Source organism: Tamandua tetradactyla, chromosome 25, assembly GCF_023851605.1.
Source record: "Tamandua tetradactyla isolate mTamTet1 chromosome 25, mTamTet1.pri, whole genome shotgun sequence".
Taxonomy (NCBI): Eukaryota; Metazoa; Chordata; class Mammalia; order Pilosa; family Myrmecophagidae; genus Tamandua; species Tamandua tetradactyla.
Window position 1 is genome coordinate 8,665,685 of NC_135351.1, and position 24,971 is coordinate 8,690,655.

Sequence of the window (24,971 nt, forward strand, 5' to 3'; positions counted from 1 at the left end):
GATATCTTTGTATATGTACTTTGGGGTAGAGGGTGAAGACAGAATATTCTTTCCAAGTGATGCCAGCAAGCTTTCTTTCCAGTTTCAGCCACCAAGGTAGTGGTTTCTCACCTGTACATTAGAACCACCAGAGAGTCTTAAAATCTGCCAGTGATAGATCCCCTCCCAAGACCAATTGAATCCCTACAGTAGACTAGTAGAATGTGCAGGATACTGAATGGAGTATCACACTTGGGATGTGTGGCTTTGGGCACATTACTGAATTTCTTTGAGCCTGGTTTAATAATACTTCCCTCGCACGCTGATAGGTAGATTAGGACTATCTGCAAATAGATGGCTAATTTCTTTTCCTTCTTTTGAATGGAGAGGGATCTTAGAGATCATTTAGTCTTATGCCTGCATTTGAAGGGGCTAAAGTCATGCAGAACCTGGATTTTCTAGCATGAAATTTGATCTTAGCTCCACCACTCACATCCCTGCCCTTGGTCAGATACCAGAGGTCTCTACACAGCCTCTGCCATGGTTCAGGGCCCCGAGTGGCTCAGCAGAGATGGTCCAGGGCAGAAGGCTGGAGGGCACCTCTCTGCAAACTTCTGCTGGTGTCCTTAGAGTGTAAACATTTGTCCACAGCAGGTAGAAGCCATGCTATTACCGGTGAAGACACCGGTAATAATGGAAAAAGGAGGTACCCTTCTGTTTCAGGACCCAGGACAGCGTTTGCCCTTGGTATGTTCATTTGCTCCCAAGTGGAGGTAACTACACCTGTGCAGGGTGAGAGGGAGTATGGAGACAGCGGACACCTGCCTGGCCCAGGAACCCTTCCTGATATGCCCATGTGCTTGCCACGACTTCATCCTGCAGGGACTGGGCATGCGCCATACACGTACTCCACCTCCCCTCCAGGACTGCAAGGGCTTGAGGATGTGACACTGGCTCCTCTCTCTCTGGGAGACTGAGATAGCTGTACAATCTGCACCAGCTCTTGCCTGATTCATTCCACAAATATTTATTAATGGTGACTATGTACCTGGCTGTACGCTCAGCAATGTAGAAAGGAGAGAAACAATGCACACAAAGGCAGGGGTCAAGGGATCGAAAAAAATGGTGCAAGCAGTGATATTCAAGGTGGGGTGTGGTTAGCGAAGGCCTCCTTGAGGAGGTGACCTAATGTAGTGAGGGAAGAAATCATGAAATTGGAGGTGGAAGGTGGGCAGAGAACATTTTTAGCAAAAGGAATAGTATGTGTAAAAATTCTGAAATGAGAGCACGTTTGGATATTTCCAGAAGAGCAGGAAGGTAATCATGGCTGGACGTAAATGAGCAAGGTGGGGGAGGGCAGTTGGGGGCCAGAGCAATTGAATCTTTAAAAAGTATTCTTAAAGTTTTCAGAAGGGGGATGGGAACCCATTGGAAGATCTGAGTCAAGGGTGTGATATGTTTTTATTCACACTTTAAAAGGATAACTCTGGGGAATGGGCTGAAAGGGGGTGAAGAGAAGGAGCAGGGAGAGGAATTAGGAAGCAACTATAAGAGAGCTCAGCACTATAGATTAGAGGATAACAGGGGACACCATGGAAGTGATGGACTTGTGATATTTTTTAACATATTACTGGCAAGATATGTGAGGAAGGTTCAGAAGAAATGCCAGGTGATTCCACATTTTTATGTCATTTAAATGAATTGATAAATTATTTTGGATCAGAGTAGAAGATAGCAAAAAAAATGGGCTGCACTGATCAAGTAGTAGCAAAACAAACAACTTTGGATTGGGAAAGAAGAATCTATAGAGAAGTATCTGCACAGGTTTTACAAGGTGAGCTGCTGACCCAGAGTTTTGGAAAATGCAGCTTCTGGAGAAAAGGAGCAGTTACTGAGGTTCTGAGGAGCCAGTGGTTGCTGTTCAAGAATCATTTCCCTGCCAGGGGATGGAAGGCAGGTGTGTGTGTGTGTGTGTGTGTGTGTGTGTGTGTGTGTGTGTGTGCAACTATGCACAAGTGTGTTTGTGTACATGTATGTCTGTAAGTATGTATGGGGGCAAGTTCTGGGTGAGGGTGTATGAAGGGAGACAACTGAGACAATTAGAAGAAATTAAGATAAAAGAGAAGCAACAATTCCCAGGAATTAGTGAATTTGGGGCTCAAGAGATGATAACAGACACTGAAAAGAGTCTGGTTGCTTCCCACCATCTCAGAAGTCCTGGCCATCTTGACTTGGGGAAAGAAAAGGCGATGAGCCTCGAGAACTGAAGGGAAACCCACCACACAATGATGGCACGAGGAAAGGGAACTTGGAGCATCAGGCTTTGAGCTCTGAAAAAGATCTAGAAATGAAAATGGTAAACTTCCTAAGTGGAGGAGAAGAAAGGGATGGAAATTTCCATGGATACCTCTCTTATTGCTGAGTTCTGCTGTCACTCCAGGGTCCCTGGGCCTTGGGAAGACAAAAAAATAGTCGATGAACATAGGCTTGCCAAGGCCTGGAAATGAGTAAGAAATGAATAAGGAAGTCAGCAGAGAGGCAGGAAGAGGGAAATTCCTGCTGACACCCATGATGCAGTGTGGCAAGCTTAGGCATCAAGGAGTGAGAGGAAGCAAACAGAGGACATATTCTGAAACCTGAGTCATGGAGAGTCTCATTAAAGTTAAAGACTAGCACCCGCCATCTTCCCCAACTTGGCTGGTGCAGTTCTACTCTAGGACTGTTGAAAAATTCCTCATGCACATTTCAACAGCTCGAGCATCTTTTATAAATGGCTTAGTGCTGGAGTTTGGCCCAGGCTAGAGCAACAAATTGTACACTCTGTCAGGCAAGCCACTGCAGTGCAGAGAGAAGAGTGATTATAATGTGCAAATCCTGATGACATTCCTAACACCGGATCTATATTTAATAATAGCAAAAAGCGTTTACATTAACAGCTATTAGGGAATTCACTGTGGAGGGAAGTTCTCTCTCTCTTTCAGCAGTAAAGCATAATAAGGCTATAAAAAAACAAGGCCGTGTGAATCTTACAGTGATTTCCTGTTAAGAGGTTCTTGTAGCACCATAAACTATAGTTTATAAGATGGCAGCTTGGGAGGTTTTTATAAATCTTCAAATCCCAAAGGGAAATCAAGGGGATCAAATTCCAGATAAAGTATGCTTGTTCTCCTGAGGATTCTAGAAGCTGTAAAGTGGGAGAAATGCTGGGCCTTTGATGTGTTTCAAGTTTCAGGTTTTGCTATCTAAATATTTACACTGGTTTTACTTCCTACATATTTTTCAACCTACCTCTTCCTTTCCCCACTGTTGCTATTTGTCTAGCTCAGGCTCTTCCCATCTCTTACATAGAGTAATGTCACAGCTTTATAGGGGGTCTCCCGACTTCCCGTGACACTCCCAGCAAATCCATGTTCCACAAGGCTGCCAGTGATTCACCTAAAGACTGGTCAATTGCTGTTCCTCCCAGGGATGTCTCCCTTGCCCACAGGATGACACCCACGTTTCTCAGAATGTCGGTTCTCTCTCCCTTATTCCTTCAACCTTCATCTTCGGAGGTTCCCAAGTGCACATTTGCCATCTCAGGGGCCTGACCAGCTTTTAATTGCCCACGCAGACCATGCAGTGGTCATACATTTGCTCTGGCCAAAGCATTCTCTCTCTCTAAAATGCCTCCCTTCTTCCAGCTTCTTTCTAACCTCCTTTGCCTGGACAACTACCAGTCAATCCTGGAGACTCAAGCCAGGCAGTAGTTCCTGCCAGGAGCACCCCATGACCCCCCAAGCCTGGCCAGGCACTTTCCCCTGTGCTCCTACAGTGCCCCTTCCATTTTACTATGGTGGAACTTATACGTGGTGCTATCACTGTCTTGTTCTCCCTCTTTCCCTAGGTGGTGAATTTTATGAGGACAGGGACAACATTTCACTGGCTTTTCTTTCCTATCCCAGTTTCTTGTTCACATTTCTGAAATGAACCCACATGTATAAAGGCAGATCACTTATCATCTATAGTGCTCATTTTATCCATGACATCTCTTGTATTGTTGTTATTTAACTTTTGATGTGTCCATATATTGTCATTTCCTACTGAGAATTAAGTTCCTTAATGCCGTAGATTTCTGAATTCCCCACAGCATAGTGCCTGACATGCATCAATAATAAATCTTCACCTATTCTAGACCAGCAGAATGTAGTGTTCTAAATGTGAGTTCTGGAGCCCGCCTGGCTTCAAATCTTAGCAATATTATTTATTAGCTAGACGACTGTAGAAAGGTTATTAAGCTCCTCTGTGCTTCAGTGTTCTTCTCTGTAAAATGGGAAGAATTATAATCTCTTTTTAAAGCACTGCTAAGAACATCAAATGATTTACCACAGACAAAGCGATTACATACTAAGAATTCAATACCTGATAGGCGTTCTTTCAGTGTGTTTATTGGTTCAACTGAACTCTGAATAAGTCCTGTCTCCCAGCTTGCTCCTTTGCTTGACACCTCTCACATTTAATTTGATTTTTCAGCATTCTCCTTGTAGTATCCTTTGCTGCTGCCTCGGCTTCCAGCCTCCGTCCAGTTCTTCTAGGGTTACAGACCCTTCACCTGAGTGCTTTCATCAACCCATAAAATGTGCTGCATTACACACACACACACACACACACACACACCCTCTAGCAGCTACACTTTCCCTCCCCAGTGATGCGAAGAAGGTCAGGAAATGGACTGCAGTTCCCAGACAAAGACCACAGTTGATGCCTGTTTGGATTCTGCTTTACTGGATTGCTTGGCTAGTCTCAGAGGGAAGTAGTAGACTCTGAAATCTCAATATGGACTATCTCCACCAATCCTTAGTGTGAGTGATTCATTCAGTCACTCAGTTTCTTTGGAGAGATTGATAACTTCTTCATAAGTGCAGAGAATTAACCTAAGGTTAGCAAAGTTTTGCTTTGGGGGAGAAAATACTGGAGCACATCAAGGAAAGAAAAATGATGGGTAAGAACAGTATTTAGAATTAAGCACCTGGAGATTGGAAAGATGTGTATAAACACAAAGTACACACCATGTACCTGGAATATCTAGAAGCAACAAGCCGGGCATTTTGTTCTTTTGCACGTTAAGGGGTTGAGGAGACAAACAGCTTTGCTCCAGCTCTTCACTTACCTCTGCAAAAACAAAGGGTGCATCAAACTGGAAGCAGACATGGCCATGTTTAACGGCTTGAACAGATGCCGGTCCACACCGATACATCCCTATTTCAAAGGAAGGAGAACGTGAGTTTGTGATCTCCAATTCTGTCCGGATACAAAGCAGTCTGTAATACTGAGAAGGGCTCTTTAGAGACAAGGGTTTCTCAGCTTTGTCATTGACTTAGCCCAAATGCTTTCCATGGCTAGAGAGGGCAGAAGGCCAAGGAGCCTAAGCAAGAGGGATTTGTTGGAAATGCCTCTTAAAACAACAATCTGTACCCATGAAAAGAATAAAGGGTCTGTTCTGCCACCTACAACACATACCTAAGTGTTTGTGCCAAGTTGTTGATATATCCAGTGTTTCTCTTTTTCAACAGGTATCTGAAATATTAGAGATGTGGATGGGTCCCCCGTGGTTGTATTGTTGTTGTTTGCTGGTTTTGATGTTTGTTTTTGGACACTATGGCTAATTTGTAGCCACAATGGATGTCAAGTTTAACTGGAGAATGTGGACATCAATCACACACATTGACCTATGTCCAACATACATTGTCAGGAAGTTAGCTGTTCCATTTGCCTATTTTTCTAAAGTACTTTAAATTTTAACCACCTATTCCTAGTTAATAAGAGATTAGCTGCCATTCATCAGCTCTGAAGTCTCCTCATGATATCTAATCCAGAAAGTGTTGAACTTTCTCAAAATCCAGTATTACAATAAGCTTCCACTATGAATATATGCTGAATGTTTGTGCGCTTATATGTACATATATACACATCAATATGTCAAATCAACACCGGAGGAAAGAAACATATCCTCAGCCCACCAGTTTTTATCGACATATTAAAGAGAAATAGAGGACTGTGGTGTGATTTTACAAAAACCTGAGGAAGAACATAGCTACCGCTGCTTAGCATAGTTTTCAAGTTAGCAAATACCTACATACCCAAGGTTTGAAAGAAATGACACAATATCAAAAAGAAATCAAGTTCTAGGGATATAGGATGTTAAAGGATGATCTGTAATTATATTCTGAGTTCCTTATTTTCTCTACTGCCTTATATCTTATCACTGTGTATCTGGGAAGGCCGAAGTATATTTTATAGCCTAATAAAAATGCTTACATAGATATTTTTCCTCCTATCTTCAAAACTGCTATCAAAGCAAGAGTAGATAAATTATATATCCTGAATTTTATGTTCTTTTTTTTAAAAGTTGTAAAATAATTGGGGTAAAGCTGTCTATTGAAATGAAACTGAAACTGACTGGCAGGTATTTAATAATGCACATGTACTCAGAAAGCACACCTCTGATGTTGATTCCCAATGGGAGTATTTTCCACATATCAAATGCCACCATAAATGCAAAATAAAGATCAGCAGGGAAGCAATTTTCACAAAAGGAGGTTGCAGTTTACCATCACTGTTTTCCTGTGGGGTGCTGTCCACAACTTGCCAACCTCCAAATCCAACAGGAAGGTCAGGTCTTGTCATCCAGGCCTCATTCCAGCAGTGGTAGTTCCTTAGAAAACACAACCAACAAAGAAGTTAAACTTCCCATGACATTTAATGCTCCAAGAAGTAAAAAATATGGCCCAAAATCCTTTGGATACACGATTATTGGAGTAGGTTAAGCCAACTTGGGGCTCCCAGAGATCTCTTAGGACTCCAGGCTTGAGTTTGCTAAGCAGATCCATTCCCTTTGGCACCCTTTGGAGAACACTTGCATGGCTGGACTTTGCTAATAGCAGCTTCCAGGCCACTTACAGATACTTTAATCAATGCACTAAGCAGTTTTGATCTTGGCCATTCTCTCATGCCTAATGTGCCAAAGGAGTTTGGGGAAGAAAAGTTAAATTGAAACAGACTACATATACTCTGAATTTCTTTTATATAGCTCTAATTTATAAAAATCATATTACTTTGTAGCAACTAAGCAATAAAATAGTTATGTCTATCGTCTTAAACTGTTGTCATAGAAATTATAACATTAACTACCGACTATCATTCTCTGCAATCTGCAGCAAATTTCTATTTGGTATTAAGAAAGAAAAAAAGGATTGTCAGGGTAAGAGTTAATCAAATGTTCACAGTCCATGAACTAAGGGCCATACAAAATTTTTCAGAACTTTGCATATGACTCTTGAAACAAAAGCGTGAAATGAAGTGCCATCATGAATTGTATTAGTACGTCCTTGGAAAGACCTACCATTATATGACTGCATAGAAACAAATGAAAATACATTAACCCATGAACATTGAAGAAAATGTTCGTATAGTAATAACTGTTTAACGATGGGGTGAGAAGTAACAGCAGTCTTTGTTTATAGCACTGATGCATTTCAGACCCAACTACCATCCATCCTTTTCCAAAATGTCTGTCAATGTCAGTAATCTGTGTATATTCCCCCTCTTTCTGATTCGGTCCATCTCTGATCAGCTCAATTAAGAGGTATTACTTTAATATCTATTTATGGAGTGCCCAGCATGTACCAGACAACTTGTTAGGTGCTCGTGATTTGAAAATGATTGACATATAGATTCTTGCATGCAAAGACTCTCACAATCTTAGAGGAGAAACAAATATGTAAACCTATTTTAATGACATTTTATAGGTTCCTGCAAGGCTCAAACAATCACTCGATGCCAACTTAAATGGTATCGACCATTTAGGATAGACCTGTCATATGATAAATGCTTAAAAATGGCAACTTTCAGACTATTTGTTATTATTAATTCAAGTGATGCATGCTGAAATGGAAGTTCTTTTGGGCTGCAATGGGATCTCAGTGAAGAAAATCTCAAGGTATTGGGAAAGGTTTTACAACAGGAGGAATATTTGAGCTGAGTCCTGTAAGATAGATGGCAGTTTATCAGGTTGATAAAAAGAGTAAGAAAAAAATTGCAGAGGTAGGAAAGAACTAACATGCTGTGTTTGGGGGAACTGTAAACTGTTTGTTGCAGCTGGAAGAGGGGACATATTTGCTGTACATGGGATGGCAGATGAGAGTGGGTGGGAAATCACCCAACTGAAAAATATGCGGAGCACTTACCCTGTGCCAGGCACTGCTCTAAACATATCTGATATTCCCACCACCCAGTGAGAAAGGTGCTATTATTTTTATTTCCAGAACATGGGAACAATGAAGCACATAGAGGCTAATAACCTTGTCCAACGTCACACAGCTCATTAGAGATAGAGTTTGTGTCCATGCTTTTAAATACTGAACCATGCTATAAGGCAAAGATGAGACTGTCAGACATTTTTTTAATGCTAAGTTGAATACCTGGCCTTTATTCTTAGGCAATAGAAGTCACTGAGATAACTTAAAAAGAGAGGTAAAGTTGTAAATCTGCATTGGTGGAAGATGGAGACAACCAACTGTCCCTGTCTTCCAAAGTCCTGTAATTGTCTAGAATGGATTAAGGAGTCATTTACTATGGAGCTGGCCATCGCTGTGGACAGAAAGAAGAGCCTTTGAAAGTACAACTGACTGGCTATGGAGCTGCAAGGGAATTAGATGAGTCAAGGAAGGTGTCTGTGTTTTCAGGGAGTGATATGGGTCGAAGACCAAGACTGCAAATAAGGGAGGAAGAAAAGGTAGTGTTGCGGGAGTGATGATAGGTGGATGACAAGTTCAATCTCAGTTATGATGAACTTCTGTGCCTGTGGGAAACCCAGGAGATGAAACCTAGGAGATGTTTTTAAATACATGCAGGGCTCTCAGGATTTGAAGTACAAGAGATCATTAGGGTTTTTTTCTTTTTGTTTTTGATGATAAAGGAGAGTGGGAGCCAAAGATGAAGAGTGAGTGGGAAGGAGAGAGAGGCAGAGGAGGTTTCTTTCTCACATGTGATTTGGGTTGGGAAGAGAAGAAGAAAAGATGAGGCAGTGACCAGTAAGCAATGCAATGCAGGAAGATTCTTTTGGTTTTATTTCGGTTAGAAGGGATGGCTGCATGCTTATGAAGGAAAAAGCCATGAAGAGAGAGTAAGTAAGGATTTAAGAAAGCGGGAATAATAGGGCTCAATTATCAAAGTTGGAAGAGAAGGCACTCAATAGCAGTATTCAAAGACAGGGGTGAGAAACCAGGCATGGATTACAAAGGGGAAGATAGGTGCAGATGTAGGTCAGGACGAAGGCGTGGAGGGGTAGATTCCCACCTGAGAGACTTTATCTTTGGTTTGAAGCTGGAAGGAAGGTCATTGTGCATGTTGAAAAATGACTCTGTTGGCCTCCCTTCAGATCATGAAGGCTGTACCATCAGACAGAGAGAAAACCAGCAATAAAACATTTGCAATCCTGAGTGGGCTTCAGCTCCTGCTTCCTATACAGCCCTTGTGTATATAGCAACCCTGAGATTCTTTGCTACACTACCACCCTAGATTAACAGATCCTAGAACATCTCTCTTTTTTTAAATTCAGATATCCTTGGCAAGGTCAGCCCTGTAAAAGATACATATGCTTTTTATTTCGGATCTCAAATACTTTTATTTGAGGATATTATATTTTTTAGAAGACTAGGAGATGGGGAAAGGTTTCTTTTCTCTCACTATGATATCTAATTAGTTACACAGAATCGCTTCCAATTTTACTTGCGACTGAAATGTAATCTGTGGACTTAGGGTGGAGAAGTTTAACAGGAGGTAGGCGCTTGTAGGCAGTGGGTGCAGTGGGGTGGAAGTGAGAGCTCCCCACGGGGGTTGGGCCTTGGCACTGGTGCAAAGCCAAAGGCTCAACTCCCACACTGGCCACATGGGAGCCACCCAAAGAAGCTGTGGGTAACAAGTCATGCGCAGCTTTATTTTATTTTTAGTGATGCTATGAGGGAGAGGGATTGAGAATGCCATGGACAACCAATTCAGTAAAGGATGCTCTTGTAGCAACCATTTGCCTGCCAAGAAAAAAGGAAAGGAACGAAGACATCTATTCCTGTTTCTCCTATGAAGAGAAGAGGCTGTGTGATGTTCAATGAGAAAATCTGTTTAAGCACAGTCTGCTGTAGCACAAGTCACCAATGGAGGGGGCTGCAGGCAACAGGCGGACTTGGGAACAGAGGTTCCAATTCCTTAAACGAAGATGTGAGGTGTATTGATACTACTGAAAGTTAAAAGCTGCCTAGACACAGACATTAGCTAATTGGAAAACTGTGACCAATCAGATAGGACACTGATTCCAAACACTAAAATGGCCCAACCAGTGCATACTGGCTAAACACCAGCTTGGGTGTACACAGTTGGATATATAGTAAAATAGCACTTAAGTTTCCATTTATAATTGATTCTGGAAGTGTATTATTTCCTCAGTCCTCTGAGTACATTTCTATTCTCTTCAGTAACTTCCAGGAATAGGTGTTTTGAATATTTATTAGGAGGATATTATGGCGAGTTTATTAATAGAGATTTTTAGAAAACTAGGGGATAATTACATAGATTTATTTTTCTCCTTCTCTCATTACTCCATTCTTTTTTTTTATGTTTTATTATTTTATTGTGGTTGGTTCAAAAACCACTCAGGCGTAGATGCCATACATCCATTTGAGCCACATTTGCCCTTATTAGCTAGAGGCGTGGCCAGCAGAAGCCCATATCTTAGCCCTTCTGTGTTCCTGCTGTTGGATTCATTTGAAAATTAAGCCCCATCCTCTTCCACCTTGCTCTGCATAGCAAGTTATGAATTGGTATCCCAGCTTAAAGTGAAGAATAGATGGAAATTTAAGAATATTTGTTTGTATGGCTCTAAAGTATAAAAAAATTTCTATTATAAATTCTACCAAAGTATATGAATAATTGAATTTTTAAAATCCCAGTCAAAAGGCTCAGTAGGTACTGGAGTAACCATTTTGCATTATAAAGCTGTTTGTGACTATCATAATCAAAAGTGGATAGTTCTTATTTACATAACATTGTTCTGAGGTCTCTTAATCATCAAAAGAAAGAAATTAAATTACATCCAGTATAGCCTAGGTGGTGCATATTTTATTAGCTTCTACTTATATGAAGACTAGTAACCTTTGGGTAGTATGTATGGTGACTCTCTGTTAGCCTGAATTTGTGATTAACCAGCCCATGGCATTCTCGTATTATGGAAAATATCTTAGAGGTTTCTATGCAGTTAATTAGATGTTCCTCACTTTCAGACTCACTCTGCCTAGTTTCTGGAGAAGTACTCTTTACTACCTCTGACTTATTACCTGTCAAACTCCCTCTTTGTTCACTCTCAAGTGAGAATTGAGTAGTATAGGGGCAATAGATACACTTTAGAGACATTCTGGCCGCAGGAATAGGTGATTTTCAACCTTCACAGTGATTTTTTTTTTGCAGTGATTTTCAACCTTCACAGACACAATGCCCCTTCTCAATTTTTAAACAAAATATTTTATAACACCTCCTTATTGTGTTCAAATGAGATCCATAGATATCTTTCTATATACATAATTTTTAAAAGCTCAATACAATGCCCTGTTATGTACAGGAGAAATGGAGAAATAAAAAGATATGCATAAGATAATATATTTTTTTAGTGTGTTTATACGAGAGTGACTACATTAAATGCCAAAGATTCCCTACAATTCTGCCATTTGTAAAAAACTTATCTTTCTTGGTTTCATTTCTCTGCTTTCAAGTGTACATATCTGAACATCTGCATCTGTGTCGGCTCTTTTAAGGACTCCAGTAAACTAATTAAGACCCATCTTGAATGGATGGGGTCACATCTCTATCTAATCAAAAGGTCACAACCACAATTAGGTTGTCACATCTCCATGGAAAACAGCAGTATCTACAAGAACAAAAACAACAAAGAGAAACAAAACATTCTAGTAAGGCAAATATGACTTTCAGAGTTGCCACACTATATTATTGACAATGTCCAGTTTTCCACAAAATTTTGACACATGAAGAAACAAGAAAGTATGACATGCACAGGAAAAAGATCGGTCAAGGAAACCTGCGCCTGAGGAAGCCCAGATATTGGGTTTACTAGATAATGATTTTAAATCAGCTGCTTTAAGCATGTTCAAAGAACTATTGGGAAAGATGTCTAATATGAGAATGATGACTCATAAAATATATGAGCATAAAGAAATTACTCAAAAAAGAACCAAACAGAAATCAAGAGCTGAAAAGTACAGTAATTGAAATGAAAAATTCATGAGGATTTCAGCAAATTCGAGTGGGACGTAGAAAGAATCAGTGAATGTGACAAGAGGTCAGTTGATGATCAAATCTAAATCACAAAAAGAAAAAAACATGAAAAATGAGAAGAATCTCAGAGACCTGTAGACTACCATCCAGAGCACCAACATATTCAAAATATGATTCCAAGAAAGAGAGGAAAGAGAAAGGGAAAAAAAGAATATTTAAGAAAATATTAGCCATAAAACCTTCAATTCTGACGAAAATCAGTATGCAAATCCAAAAAGTTCAACAAATCCTGAGCAGCATAAACATAAAAAAAAATCCACATCTAGACACATTGTAGTTAAGCTTTGGAAAGACAAAGACAAAGAGAGAAACTTGAAAACAGCATGAATAAAGTTATTCATTATGTATAAGGGATGCTCAAGAATATCACTAACTGACTTCTTATCAAAAACCATTGTGGTCAGGAGATGGCGGATGATACATTCAGAGTGTTGAAAGAAACAGACGTTCAACTAAAAAGTATACATCCAAAAATCTATCCTTCGAAAATGAAGAGAGGGTGGGCAATGGTGGCTCAGTGGCAGAGTTCTCACCTGCTGTGCTGGAGACCCGGGTTTGATTCCCGGTGCCTGCCCATGTTAAAAAAAAAGAGAGAGAAAGTGATGTCACTAAAAATGGTGGAATAGGGACCTCTGAAACATCATCCCTCCACTGAAACAAAGATTAAACTGGCAAAAACTGTGATCACTCATAACCAACTTTTTCAGAACTCTGGTATCTAATAAAACACTTGCAACACCCAGGGAACACTTAATGAAGAAAGAAGATGTTGGAATCATATAACAGTGTGGCATTGTAACTTACCCAACTAATAACTCCCAGTTCTCGTCATGACAGAGGTTGTGAAGACAGCATCCTGCATTTCTGGTGCCAGAGGGACCAAAACAGACTTTGTTCTTCAAGAATGGTGGTTGTGGGTTTTGACATGTTTAGGGGCCCCTGAGGGATCAAGATAAATTGGCTTGACTTTATCTTGCCTACCTAAGAAATTTTGAGTGATGCAGCTATGCAGCGGTATATGTCAGAAGCATTTAATGGCAAATATAATACCTTCAGCAGCCTGCAACAAGGGATAATAGATGGGACAAGCAGTTGGTATACTGAATACCCTATAAAGGAAGAGCCTAAGGAAGGTGATACACAGAGGAAAAAGGACTTTGAAAAGATTTCAGGTTTACTGGAGAATTTAGAACCTTATACGCATGCCCAGGGCTGGATGTATACTCAGAAAAAGCCTGAGAAGACCCTAAGATTTCATGTCTGATTGACCTTTACGGTCTGCTCAGTCAGGAACTGAATGCTCTGGCAGAGTAGTAAACAGCCTCTCAAAGAATCAAAGGAGAGCTCCAACTCAGAGGCAATCTGCAAAGACTAGAAATGGTTTTGTTTTTGTTTTTGCTTCAGGCATTCAAGGAAATCTCTGTCAAATCAAGGGCTAACCATCAAGCAAATGGAACAAAGATTTCAGTGCCCATATTTGACAAAGAATACATTATTTGCAAAAATGGTTTAGAAAAGTTTGCTAAACAAATACCTATAACCCACAATAAGCAGCACAAACAAACCCTGGGAAAGGGGAGAATCTGATTTCCAGCATTTACCACATTATAATGTCTTTAAAAGTCTAGTTTTCAACAACAGCAGCAATATCAGCAACAAAAACAAAAGGCATGCAAAGAAATAGGAAGTATGGCTTTTTCACAGGAAAAATAAATTAATAGAAATGATCCTGGAAGACCAAACATTGGACTTACTAGACGAAGACTAAATCAACTGCCATACATATGCTCAACGAGCTAAAAAATAAAACAAAAAAACAGAAAATATGGACAAAGAACTAAAGGAAAACAAATACAGAATATCAATAGATTTAAGTTATAAAGGGAGATAAATAGGAATTCTAGAGCTGTCAAGTACAATAACTGAAGGAAAAATTTACTAGAGGTGTTCAAAAGCTGACTTGAACAGACAGGAGAGTTTGTCAGTAAACTTCAAATCAACTGTCTTAAATATGCTCAAAGAGCTAAAGAAAACCATGGACAAAGAATTAAAGGAACTAAAAACTTAAATTTTTATTCATCTGAAAGTATTTTCTAAATGCTTATGAACATCTTACAATGTACAAGACAGCCCCCACCACAAAGGCCTATCCAGCCCCAAATCTCAGTAGTGCCAAGGCTGAGAAACCCTGGTCTAGAAGAGCCCTATTCAAGATAACTTTTTGCAATAATGGAAATGTTTGTGCTGTCCAAAATGACAGCCACTGACTACAGAGGGCCAATGAGCACTGGAAATGTGGCTAATGCAATTAGGAACTGAATTTTCAATTTAATTTAATGTTAACTGATATAGACAACTATATATGGATCATGTTAATTGTTTTGGACAGCTCATTTCATTTATTTGGACTGAAATAAATGAAATAGAGAATAGAAAAACAATAGAGTCAACAAATACAAAATTTGGTTCTTTGAAGATACTGACAAACCTTTAGCTAGACTAAGGAAAAAGAGAGAAGGCTCATATTACTAAAATCAGAAATTTTAGAGTCAACAAATACAAAATTTGGTTCTTTGAAGATACTGACAAACCTTTAGCTAGACTAAGGAAAAAGAGAGAAGGCTCATATTACTAAAATCAGAAATTGAAGTGGAGACATTACTATCAAGCTTATGGAAATGAACACTAAAAGAGAATATTATGAACTGTCATAAGTTAACAAGATTAAAAAAAGACAAATTCTTAGAAAAACATAAACTATCAAAACTGACACAAGAAGAAATAACTTCTAAAAACCTATAACAAGTAGAAATTCAATCAGTAATGCAAAACCTCCCAACAATAAAAGCCCAGGGCAGATAGTTTCACAGATAAATTCAAACTTTTATAGAAGAATTAAAAGCACTTTCTCCAACTTTTCCCAAAATAGAAGAGGAGGAAACACAACCCAACTCATCTTATGAGGCTAGCATTACTCTGATACCAACCAAAGACATCACAAGAAGAGATAACTATAATCCAATATCCTTTTGAATATAGATGCAAAAATCCTAAACAAAATACTAGCAAACCATATTCAGAAGCTATTGAAGGGATTACATCATGACCAAGAGGGATATATCCTGGGAATGCAAGGGTGGTTCAATATACAAAAATCAACTAATGCAATACACCAAATTAATAGAACGATGAGGGAAAAAACATGTGATCATTTCAGAAAAGTCCAACATCCTTTCATGAAAAAATACTCAACCAGGATTAGAAGACAATTTTCAACATGATAAAGTGTATTTATGGAAAACTCATAGTTAATATGATACTCAATGGTGAAAGACTGAAAAATTCCTCCCTAAAGTTCAGGATAAGGATGAGGAACAAGAAAAGGATTCCCACGGTTGTCACTTCTATTTGGCATTGTACTGTAAGTTCTTGACAGTACAATTAGGTAATAAAAAAGAAATAAAAGGCATGCAAATTGAAAAGAAAGAGGCAAAACTATTTCTGTAGATGATATGATCTGTGTTTTAGTTTGCTAAAACTGCTGGAATGCAACACACCAGAAATGTATTGGCTTTTATAAAGAAAGGCAGGTAGCTTTCATTTGGGTTCCTCTGTCACTTAGGACGGCACATAGTAACAACTGTTGGCTTTCTCTCCTAGCTTCTGCTTGCAAATGATGTTCCCTGGGGTGTTTCCTCCTACATCTCTAAACATCTTGTTCTATGTCAGCTCTGAGCCCTGAGCTGAGCTATGCTGAGCTGTTTCTCTCTCTTCTGACTTCACCTATTAAGCCTCCAGCTAATTAAATTAAATGTCACTCATCCCAGAAGGCACTTCCTTTAGCCTCTGGCAGATGTGATCAGTCATAGATGAAATTCACATCCTAATGATTTAAGTCCACAGCAACAGAGCAATTGGGCACCATCACCTGGCCAAGTTGATACTCAAACCTAAATATCACAATCTTATATATAAAAAAGCCTAAAGAACACACAAAAATAAATGAATTCAGCAAAGTTGCAGGATCCATGAGCAACACACCAGCAAGGAACAATTTGAAAAAGAAATTAAGAAAACAATTCCATTTACGGTACCACCAAAAAGAATAAAATATTTAGGAATAAATTTAATCAAGGAGGTATAAGATATGTATGCCGAAAATTATAAACAATGATGAAAGAAATTAAAGAAGGACTAAATATATGGGAAAACAGCCCTTGTTCATGTATTGGAAGATTTAATATTGTCTAGATGGTGATACTCCTGTTTTTGTTTGCTCAAGCTGCTGGAATTCAATATACTGGAAATGGGTTGGCCTTTATAAAGGAGATTTATTAAGGTACGAGTCTACAGTTCTAAGGCCATAAAAATGTCCAAACTAAGGCATTTAGAAAAAGATACCTTGATTCAAGAAAGGCCAAATGATATCCAGGATTTCTCTGTCAGCTGGGAAGGCATGTGGCTGGTGTCTGAGGTCCTTGCTCCTGGTTCATTGCTTTGTGCTTCTGGGGCCAATGTCTTCCTCTTTAACCATCTGTGGGTCTCACTTAGCTGCTCTGGGGCAAACCTCTGGATTCTGGCTTTCTTAGCATTTCATGGAAAGGCACATGGCATCATCTGCTGGGGCTACATCTTCTGCACCTTCAAATGTCTGCATGTATGTTGACTCTGAAACAACTATGTTTTCTCCAAAATGTATTCCTTTAAAGGACTCCAGTAAACTACCCAAGACTCACCTTGAATGGGCAGCGTCACATTTCCATCTAATCAAAAAAGTAAGATCCACAATTGAGTGGGTCAATTTCCATGGAAACAATCTGATCAAAGTTTCCACCCTAAACAGTATGTCTGGCCCTACAAGATTGAGCATGACTGAAGGAAAATGGTTTTTCTGGGGTACGTAACAGTCTCAAACCAGAACAACTGCCCATGGATTCAATGCAACCCTTATAAAAACCCCATTGGGCTTTATTTATTTAGTTTTGCTGAAACAGAAAAGTTGATCCTAAAATTCATATAAAATTGCTAGGGACCAAGAACAGTCAAAACAAGGTTGAAAAAGAATCAAGTTAGAGGACTCACACATCCCAATTTCAATACTTACTACAAGGCTACAGTAATAAAAAATAGCATGTAATTGAACTAAAGACAGACATACAGATTAATAAAATAGAGTTCAGAGTCCAGAGTCAAACCCATACATCTGCAGTTAATTAATTTTCATCAAGGTAACCAAGACAATTAAATGGGGACAGAATAGTATCTTCAACAAACGGTGCTGCAAAAAATTGGATATCCAAGCACAAAATAATGGCACCACACATTATGCAAAACTCACACCATATGCAAAAATTAACTCAAAATCAATAAAAGATCTAAATATAAGAGTTAAAACTACGAAACTCGGAGTAGAAAACATGCACATAAATCTCCATGACCTTAGATTTTGCTATAGTTTTGCATATAACATCAAAAGCTGCAACAGAAAAAAATGGATAAATTGAACTTCATCAAGGATAAAACCTTTTGTGAACCAAAGGACACTATTAAGAAAGAGAAAATATTTAAAATTCTGATAAGGCTCTGCTATTCAGAAATATAGAGATCTTTTACAAGTCAACAACAACAATAGCAAAACAATTAAAGAAAAGAATATAACAAGCAAGAGTGTGGAGGAATTGGATCTCTCAGACGTGGCTGGTGGGGATGTAAAATGGAGTGACATCTGCAATCAGCTAAGGGAAGTGTCTTCTGCAATGAGTGATGCTTAATCTAATCACCAGAAGGCTTTTAAGGAGGATTCAGAAGAAACAATGGCTCTTTCTGCTTCAGCCAGCCAGCTTCACCTGAGAGTTCATTGAGGACCTTCATTGGAGCTGCCAGTTTGCAGCCAGCCCTACAAATCTTGGACTTTTATATTCCCGTGGTTGTGTGAGACCTCTTATGTTTACAGATATCTCCTGCTGATTCTGTTTCTCTAGAGAACCCGAGCTAATACAGGGAGACAAAAATATTCTGGAATTGGATAATAGCCGATAGCTGCAGAACTCTGTGAACACACTGCACTGCACATTTTAAAAGGGCAAATTTTATGATACATGAATTAAATTTTTAAAATGGTGCTATTAAAAAAAATGTATGGACTCTGGATTCAGCCTCCTTGGTTTGTAATCTTAGCTCTGCCCACTTACTGGCTGGGTGACCACAGTTAGGTCACTGTGCCATTTATACATGAAGAAACTGTTCAAAGTTTCAGTTATAAAAACATGTAACAGAAAGTTATAACTTAACTGCTAAAAGGATTTAACAGTTAAATCCTCATAAGGGCTGTTGTAAGGATTTAAGTTAGTTAATACTTATCATCCCCTTGGATCAGAGCTTGGAACAAAGAATTCCATAAACATTTTATTCCTTGGATGTGCAGGTAACTTTTTTTTTTCCTATGCATGAGCAGGCACTGGGAAATGAACCCGGGTCTCTGGCATGGCAGGTGAGAGCTCTGTCACTGAGCCACCATCACACAGCCTGCAGGTAACTTTTTAAATCTTTTGTTTCCCCCACAAGACTCTAATGTACCATCACTGGGCATATTCTTAGTCCTTCAATCACAGATCTCAAGATCTAGCTCAGGATGAATTTCCCAAAAACACTTCGGCTGACAGAAATGTGGTTAGTAAAAATTGTGAAAAATTGGCATCTTTTATGCACCATGGGATAATTTTGAAAACTTGTAACCATCTTAAAGCAGTTTGATCTATAGTCAGAATTTTTTTTGTACTTTTTAATTTGGAATTTGGTTTTGGATAATTCTATTTTTTTTCCACAGGTATCAACTAAAATTTAAGAGAATACAAAAGTCCAACAAAAGCGCACGAGCAGAAACACAGCCTAAAACGATGTACAAAGTGGAACTGCCCAAATTTCAAAAATATGTCTACAGTGTGCAACCCCTGACACCAAGTGTAGTGAGACATAAGAGTAGCAGCTACTTTTTCATGCCAGGGCAGGCTCCCTGGTATGCAGGCTGGGTGATTTCTACTCTAAAATGTACTTCGAAGGTGTTTTAAATCTCAATGCTACTTTTCGCAGTACAGAGATTTTTTATTCTTTTTTTACATTTGGAGTTTAAAAAGCAAAACCAAATAATAACAACTGTAACTTTGCAAAAAGTATTGAAGGAACTTGGAATCTTTTCTTTTTTTTTTTATCTTGAGGCTATCCTGACAGTTGCAGATATTTATCATGATGCTTTTGATTCCTATTTCTTTTCTTTCTGGGGAGCCAGTGTGAAGTCAGTTTGCAAAGTAGCATCTCTGCATGGATGAGGGGATCAGAGTCTGGTTCTTGCAAGTAAGCAGGTCCTCAGATAAAGTGGCAGAACCTGGTAAGCACTGGAGGAAAACGTTGGCTTGGAGAACAGTAAAATTCTTAAAATTATATATACATATTTCAATACATGTATATTATATATATTTTCAAATTAAATTATATTAAATATGTATTAAAATACATATATTTCTGGAGCTGAAAGGACTCTATAGTTCATTAAGATGAAGCTTAAATTTACATATGAGAAAACTAAGACGCAGAGAAGTTGAGTGACTTGCCCAAAGCCATCAAGCTCATCAGGGACAGAACTGTACTATACCTACTATACCTGGCACATGAAGAGAACAGAAAGAGAGAGGAGAAAAGAACAAGAACAGTTTGAAAGTTTTCTCATGATGCCATGGTGAAAAGCAAAAAAGAAAACTGGTGATTTCTCTCCACTTCGATCACTGACTAATTCTTAGGCTGTCAGCACTTTGAGCTGAAACAGATAAATAAAAATTCCCTAGTTCACAATTCTCTTTTTTGGTGGCTCACAGTCCTGGAATCGAACCCAGGTCTCCGGCTTGGCGGGTGAGAATTCTACCACTGAACTACCCAGGCACATTCACAGTTCTTTTTAAAACGTAAATTGAATAAGTGACTTTAACCAAACCTACTTGTTTTCAAATAAAAACATGATAAAGGAAATACTCTTGTTAATTACTTTGGCACTCCATTTTTACAATCATCTTTAGTGTCACATAAAATGTTTAAGACCCTGAACTAGGGGGTGCAAGAGTCGTTCAGTGATAGACTTCTTGCCTGTCATGTGGGAGAGCCAGGTTCAAATCCCGGCCTGTGTCTCCCCCGGCCCAAAAAAATTCAACAATTCATGCTGCAATAATGTGATACTCACATGGAGAAAGAATGAAATGTGACGCCCACCACACAGCATACCAAAACAAACAAACAAACAACAACAATAACAAAAAACCCTGAACTAGGCTGTTTCTGTGTTGGTCAATTTGCAAGCCAGCTGGACTTCAGAAGTGGAAGGATCAGCTTACGGGACTCTGTTCTGCTCATTTACTTCCCATCCCAAAGGACTTAACAAAGCATGCTCCCCCATCCTGCTTCAGAGAGCCTTCCTCTGGGAATGTGAATGGAATTGGAAAGGGATGCATGAAGGGAATGATTTTAGGAGCTGGACAAAGGAATTCCGGGTGTCAGTGTTCAAAAAGAGCTGGTTCCAAGAGGGAATCTGGAAGACAGTGGACCATCTGCCCCTCTGACACCAAGAGAGCAGCCGCAGGTAGGTTTGCCTTCAAGGAGGCAGGGTCTGCAATGGGATGGCGCCTGCCTCTGCTCTAGAGAGTGGGGATAAGGGTGGGGAGCTGGGAAAAATGGCTCTCCTGAAGGGCCAGGTGCTCTCTTTCCGGTAACCTGACCCTGGATCAGAATAAGTTTTGATATTTAACAGCTGTAGTTAGAATAATGCACCATAACTCTGGATGATATCTTGAGTCTTCTAACTGGCCCTTGAATGAGACTGATCTTTGAGGGTCTTATTTCAGTCTTATGGAGTTTTACATCTATACCTCCAGGCTTCATCTGGGGCCAAGGACATTTCTCAGCCATTCCATCCTTGAGCAGCTGATCTAGAAGATTGCAGGGAGAATAACTGCTCTGCCGCCATGGCCATTTGCCCCCTGAGAAGACCTCCCCCTGGCTTCCCTGGGCTTAGGATGGAAGTTCTTTCCTCTGGTCTCCTTGACTATAGATCACCTTATATTTTTTGCAGCGTGTTGTATTTGTGGTTGTCCCACCCAGTGACACTGGATGGAGCTCCTCAAGGGCAGAGACCCTGATTCCCTTCTCTCTGAATCCTTAGCATCTGGTGTTAGCACATGGTAGCACCCAAGAAGTGTTTGTCAAGTGATTAATAGTACTTATTCCATTAAACAAGCACGTTAAAAACTCCAACCAATACTATTTATGAAGTGCCTGCCTTATGCCCTGGGCTGTGTACCAAACGGGTGAAACAAAATAGAGATGAGATTGCTCCCCAAGCGGGGGTTGCATTCTGGTGGGGGGTAAGTCAGACATGCAAATCTAAAGGTGGAAAAGGTTCTCTCACCAACAATCATTAACACTAACTACCTTCTCTGCAGCAAAAGGACAAAGGGCAGCATTTTCATTTAGAAGGAAAGAAGCCTTTCGTTGAAATATATTTCATGACCCTAATAAGTGTCACCCTCTCTTCCTGTTAAAATTGTTTCCATTTCTGTTGTGGCCTTTGATAATGAGGTGACCCAAACTGAGCTACTCCAAGGGGAGGCCAAATCGTAGATTATCCCTGCCTACCGGCAGGAGCTCTGCTCTCAACTCGTATCCCTATTTGCTGCTTTGACTGCAGCAAACCCTGAGCAAGCATCTGCAGCAAGCGGTCTGCAGCGACCCAGAGATGCCGTTCTGGAGGTTTCCATAACTCAGAATTCATCGGCACCCTGGGGACAGGAGCTCACGTTGCTCCTTCCAGGGTATGTTTCCTGGCATTTGCCCACTCGAGATTTCGTTTACTACCCTGAGGCTCAATTAGTCTGCTCGCAATGCCCTCTGATGTCCCTGTGCCCTCCCTCTCCTGAGTCAATGAGGGGCTCCCAGTCTTTCCTCTGATAGAATGGTCAGTGCATCCCTCCTGTGCAGAGACAGGGAGGGAAGGGCCAGCATGCAAGGATCTAAAGCAGTAAACTGAGAGAGGCAGACAAACAGACATGGATCTGCTGCAAAAAGGGGGAGAAGAGTCAGAGAAAGACACGAACCCCCCTACTTGTCTCTCTTGGTTTTGGTGTGTATTCAGTACAACACGCATTCTCAGTCATTCTAGCTCTCTTCCTTCTGAGCCTCTTTTTGCTGGCTCATTTCTGTCTTGGGCATGCCAGGCTTTGGCTGAGTCATGGAGAAGAGAAGGCTACAGGTAATCGAGCCCTAAATGGACAAATTAATTCACCACAAACTGTGTACCGCTGAGGACGAGACGGTGAAGAGATGGTGGAAGCACAAGCAAGAGAATGGTGAGATGGGTTAATTTTGAGAGGTTTGTAGAGGGATGGACCTCTGAGTGAGATTTAAGAGGAAGCGGACTCGGTGCTACAGAGGAGAGGGGCAGGGGAAGGAGAGAAGACCCACACACGAACCAGGATGGCAGAAAGCAGGTTGGGGGTGGGCATGTTTGACTAGAGCCTGTGGAGGGACATACTTTACCTGGATCACCTCATCATCACATCAGGAAACCCAGGTAACTGTAACTTGCTAAAAGTTTCCTCATTCTACTGAAGGGGCCACTGAAGGTCAGAGAGGTGAAGTCATTTTCCCAAGGTCACACAGCACACACTTACCCAAACAAAAGCATACCCAGGAACAGAACCCTTCCCAGTCTCCTCAGTCAAAAAGGGCTTTAGGAAAACAGTTGGTTTCCTGGAATATCTACAGCTTTCCAAGGTGTATCACTGTTTGTGCTGAGGAGGCAAATATTGATGCTTTTTTTTAAAAAAGATACCCCCATTATGCTTCAATGGGTTTCATTATGCTTAGATTAGGGGCAACAAATTGTATGAAACTCCACTGCTGCACACCCCCCTCAGGCTGTGCAACTAAGAATGAAGGCAGTCATAGCAGTTCATGTGCAATAGGCACCTGTTAGGCTTGGCTCTGTACTGAGGGATGGAAGAAATGTCATTGCTTCCACATTTGTGGAGGAACGAGATACAAAGAGAAGTTGCTCCTTATCCGAGATCCCACAGCTGGTGAGTGGCAGAGCCAGGATTTGAAGAGACACCTGACCGACCCCTTTCATCCCTGCACTGCATTGTTTGGGTGTGTTGGCCATTCAGCTAGTCAGTCAGCAAATATTGAAAACCTATTATGTGCCAGGCAAGGGGAGGGGATAAGGGATGAGGGCATGGGTGGGACAGTGGTAGATGGGCCAGGGTCCTAGAGGGCATTCTTCTGTGGTGATGGGATATTTGAGGAAGGCACTTAAGTAGCCAAGGGGTGCAGGGGACAAGGAAAGAAATTCATATTGGGGAGCTGAAATGGAAAAAGTTATGGGGGAGCAAGATCTAAGGACATTACAATTTTGCATTGAATTTGTTTAGGGCCTCTTGGGATGATTTGTGGGGGTACCCATAGAGGATTATGATGGGTCAATATCTGGAGCAAAAAACAAGGAGGAATAAATATGAATTGCAGTCAGTTGCAAAGCACTATGTATGCGAGTATGTGTGTGAACGTGTGTGTGTTTGTGTGCATGGGGACTCAGAGTGGAGAATGCCAAATAGTTTTCATTTTAGATGGTCACAACTGGGTTTGGAGGCAGCTATTTCGGTTTGTTTTCTGTCATTCTTTATACACTCTGGTCCGCTCTCCTGTAATTCCCTGGGGCTTAAATCGTTCTTTAAATCGCTGTTCAATTTACAGAGGTGAGGTTTTCTCTTGCCCAAACTCTCCAACTTTCCTTCAAATGAACTGCACCATGTTTTATTCATAGTAGCACTTTGCTACTAGTTCAGCGATTTCCTCCTTTCAACATTCTCAAATGAGCGTTTACCAGCACTACTAAGTTAATACAGCTCCTACCACCGTGATTCATTCCTGTAACATGGGGGAGTTAGGGCACTTCTCACTTTTAATTTCTCTTAAAATGAGCTTCTAAGTTCCTATCACCCCCATCTGGATGGCTTTACAGCTGACAGTGTTTTTGCTTTATTACTTGTAAAGACCAACCTCATGAGACATCCTTTTGGCTGAGAAATTCCACCTATTTCAGAGCCTGGCAGCAGCTGAAATGATGCCCTGATTTCCTCCAAAATAGACCTTCATAAATATTCTTCCTATCTGGACTCTTAGGATTTTTCTCTTCATTTTAGCATATTGTTTTGCAATAAGGGGGTCACCTGGAAAAATGAGATTTCTCTGGGATAGCCAGCTCGAGATGCACCTGCTCAAGGCAATGAACAGAACCCACACGGCCGGTACTCAGAACCAATTTCAACTCTCCTATACTATCTCCAAATAAAAGGTCAAGATACAAATCAAGAACAATATCTTTGCATTCAAAGGGCAGCTGCATATTGGGGTCAGGATTAAGGATCAGATGCCCTTGGGTTCTGTTCTCAGCTAACCAGAAGTGTGACCTTGAACAAATTACTTTAACCTCTCTGGGCCTCAGTTTCCTTATCTGTGAAATGAGTTATTAATAACACTCACCTGATAAAACTGTTAAAAGAATTAAATAAGACCAT

The 24,971-nt window shown here is 40.3% G+C and overlaps 1 protein-coding gene across 3 annotated transcripts in view; it reads right to left on the reverse strand.

Moving 5' to 3' along the window:
- Positions 1–24,971, reverse strand: part of F13A1 (coagulation factor XIII A chain) — a 182,753-nt gene that overhangs the window by 59,817 nt on the left and 97,965 nt on the right. For all 3 annotated transcript variants that reach the window (XM_077143620.1, XM_077143618.1, XM_077143619.1), the window contains exons 9-10: positions 6,570–6,673; positions 5,129–5,217 (exon numbers count right to left, since the gene is read on the reverse strand). In XM_077143620.1, the coding sequence (XP_076999735.1) occupies positions 5,129–5,217; positions 6,570–6,673 (193 nt within the window). The remainder of the gene's footprint in view (positions 1–5,128; positions 5,218–6,569; positions 6,674–24,971) is intronic.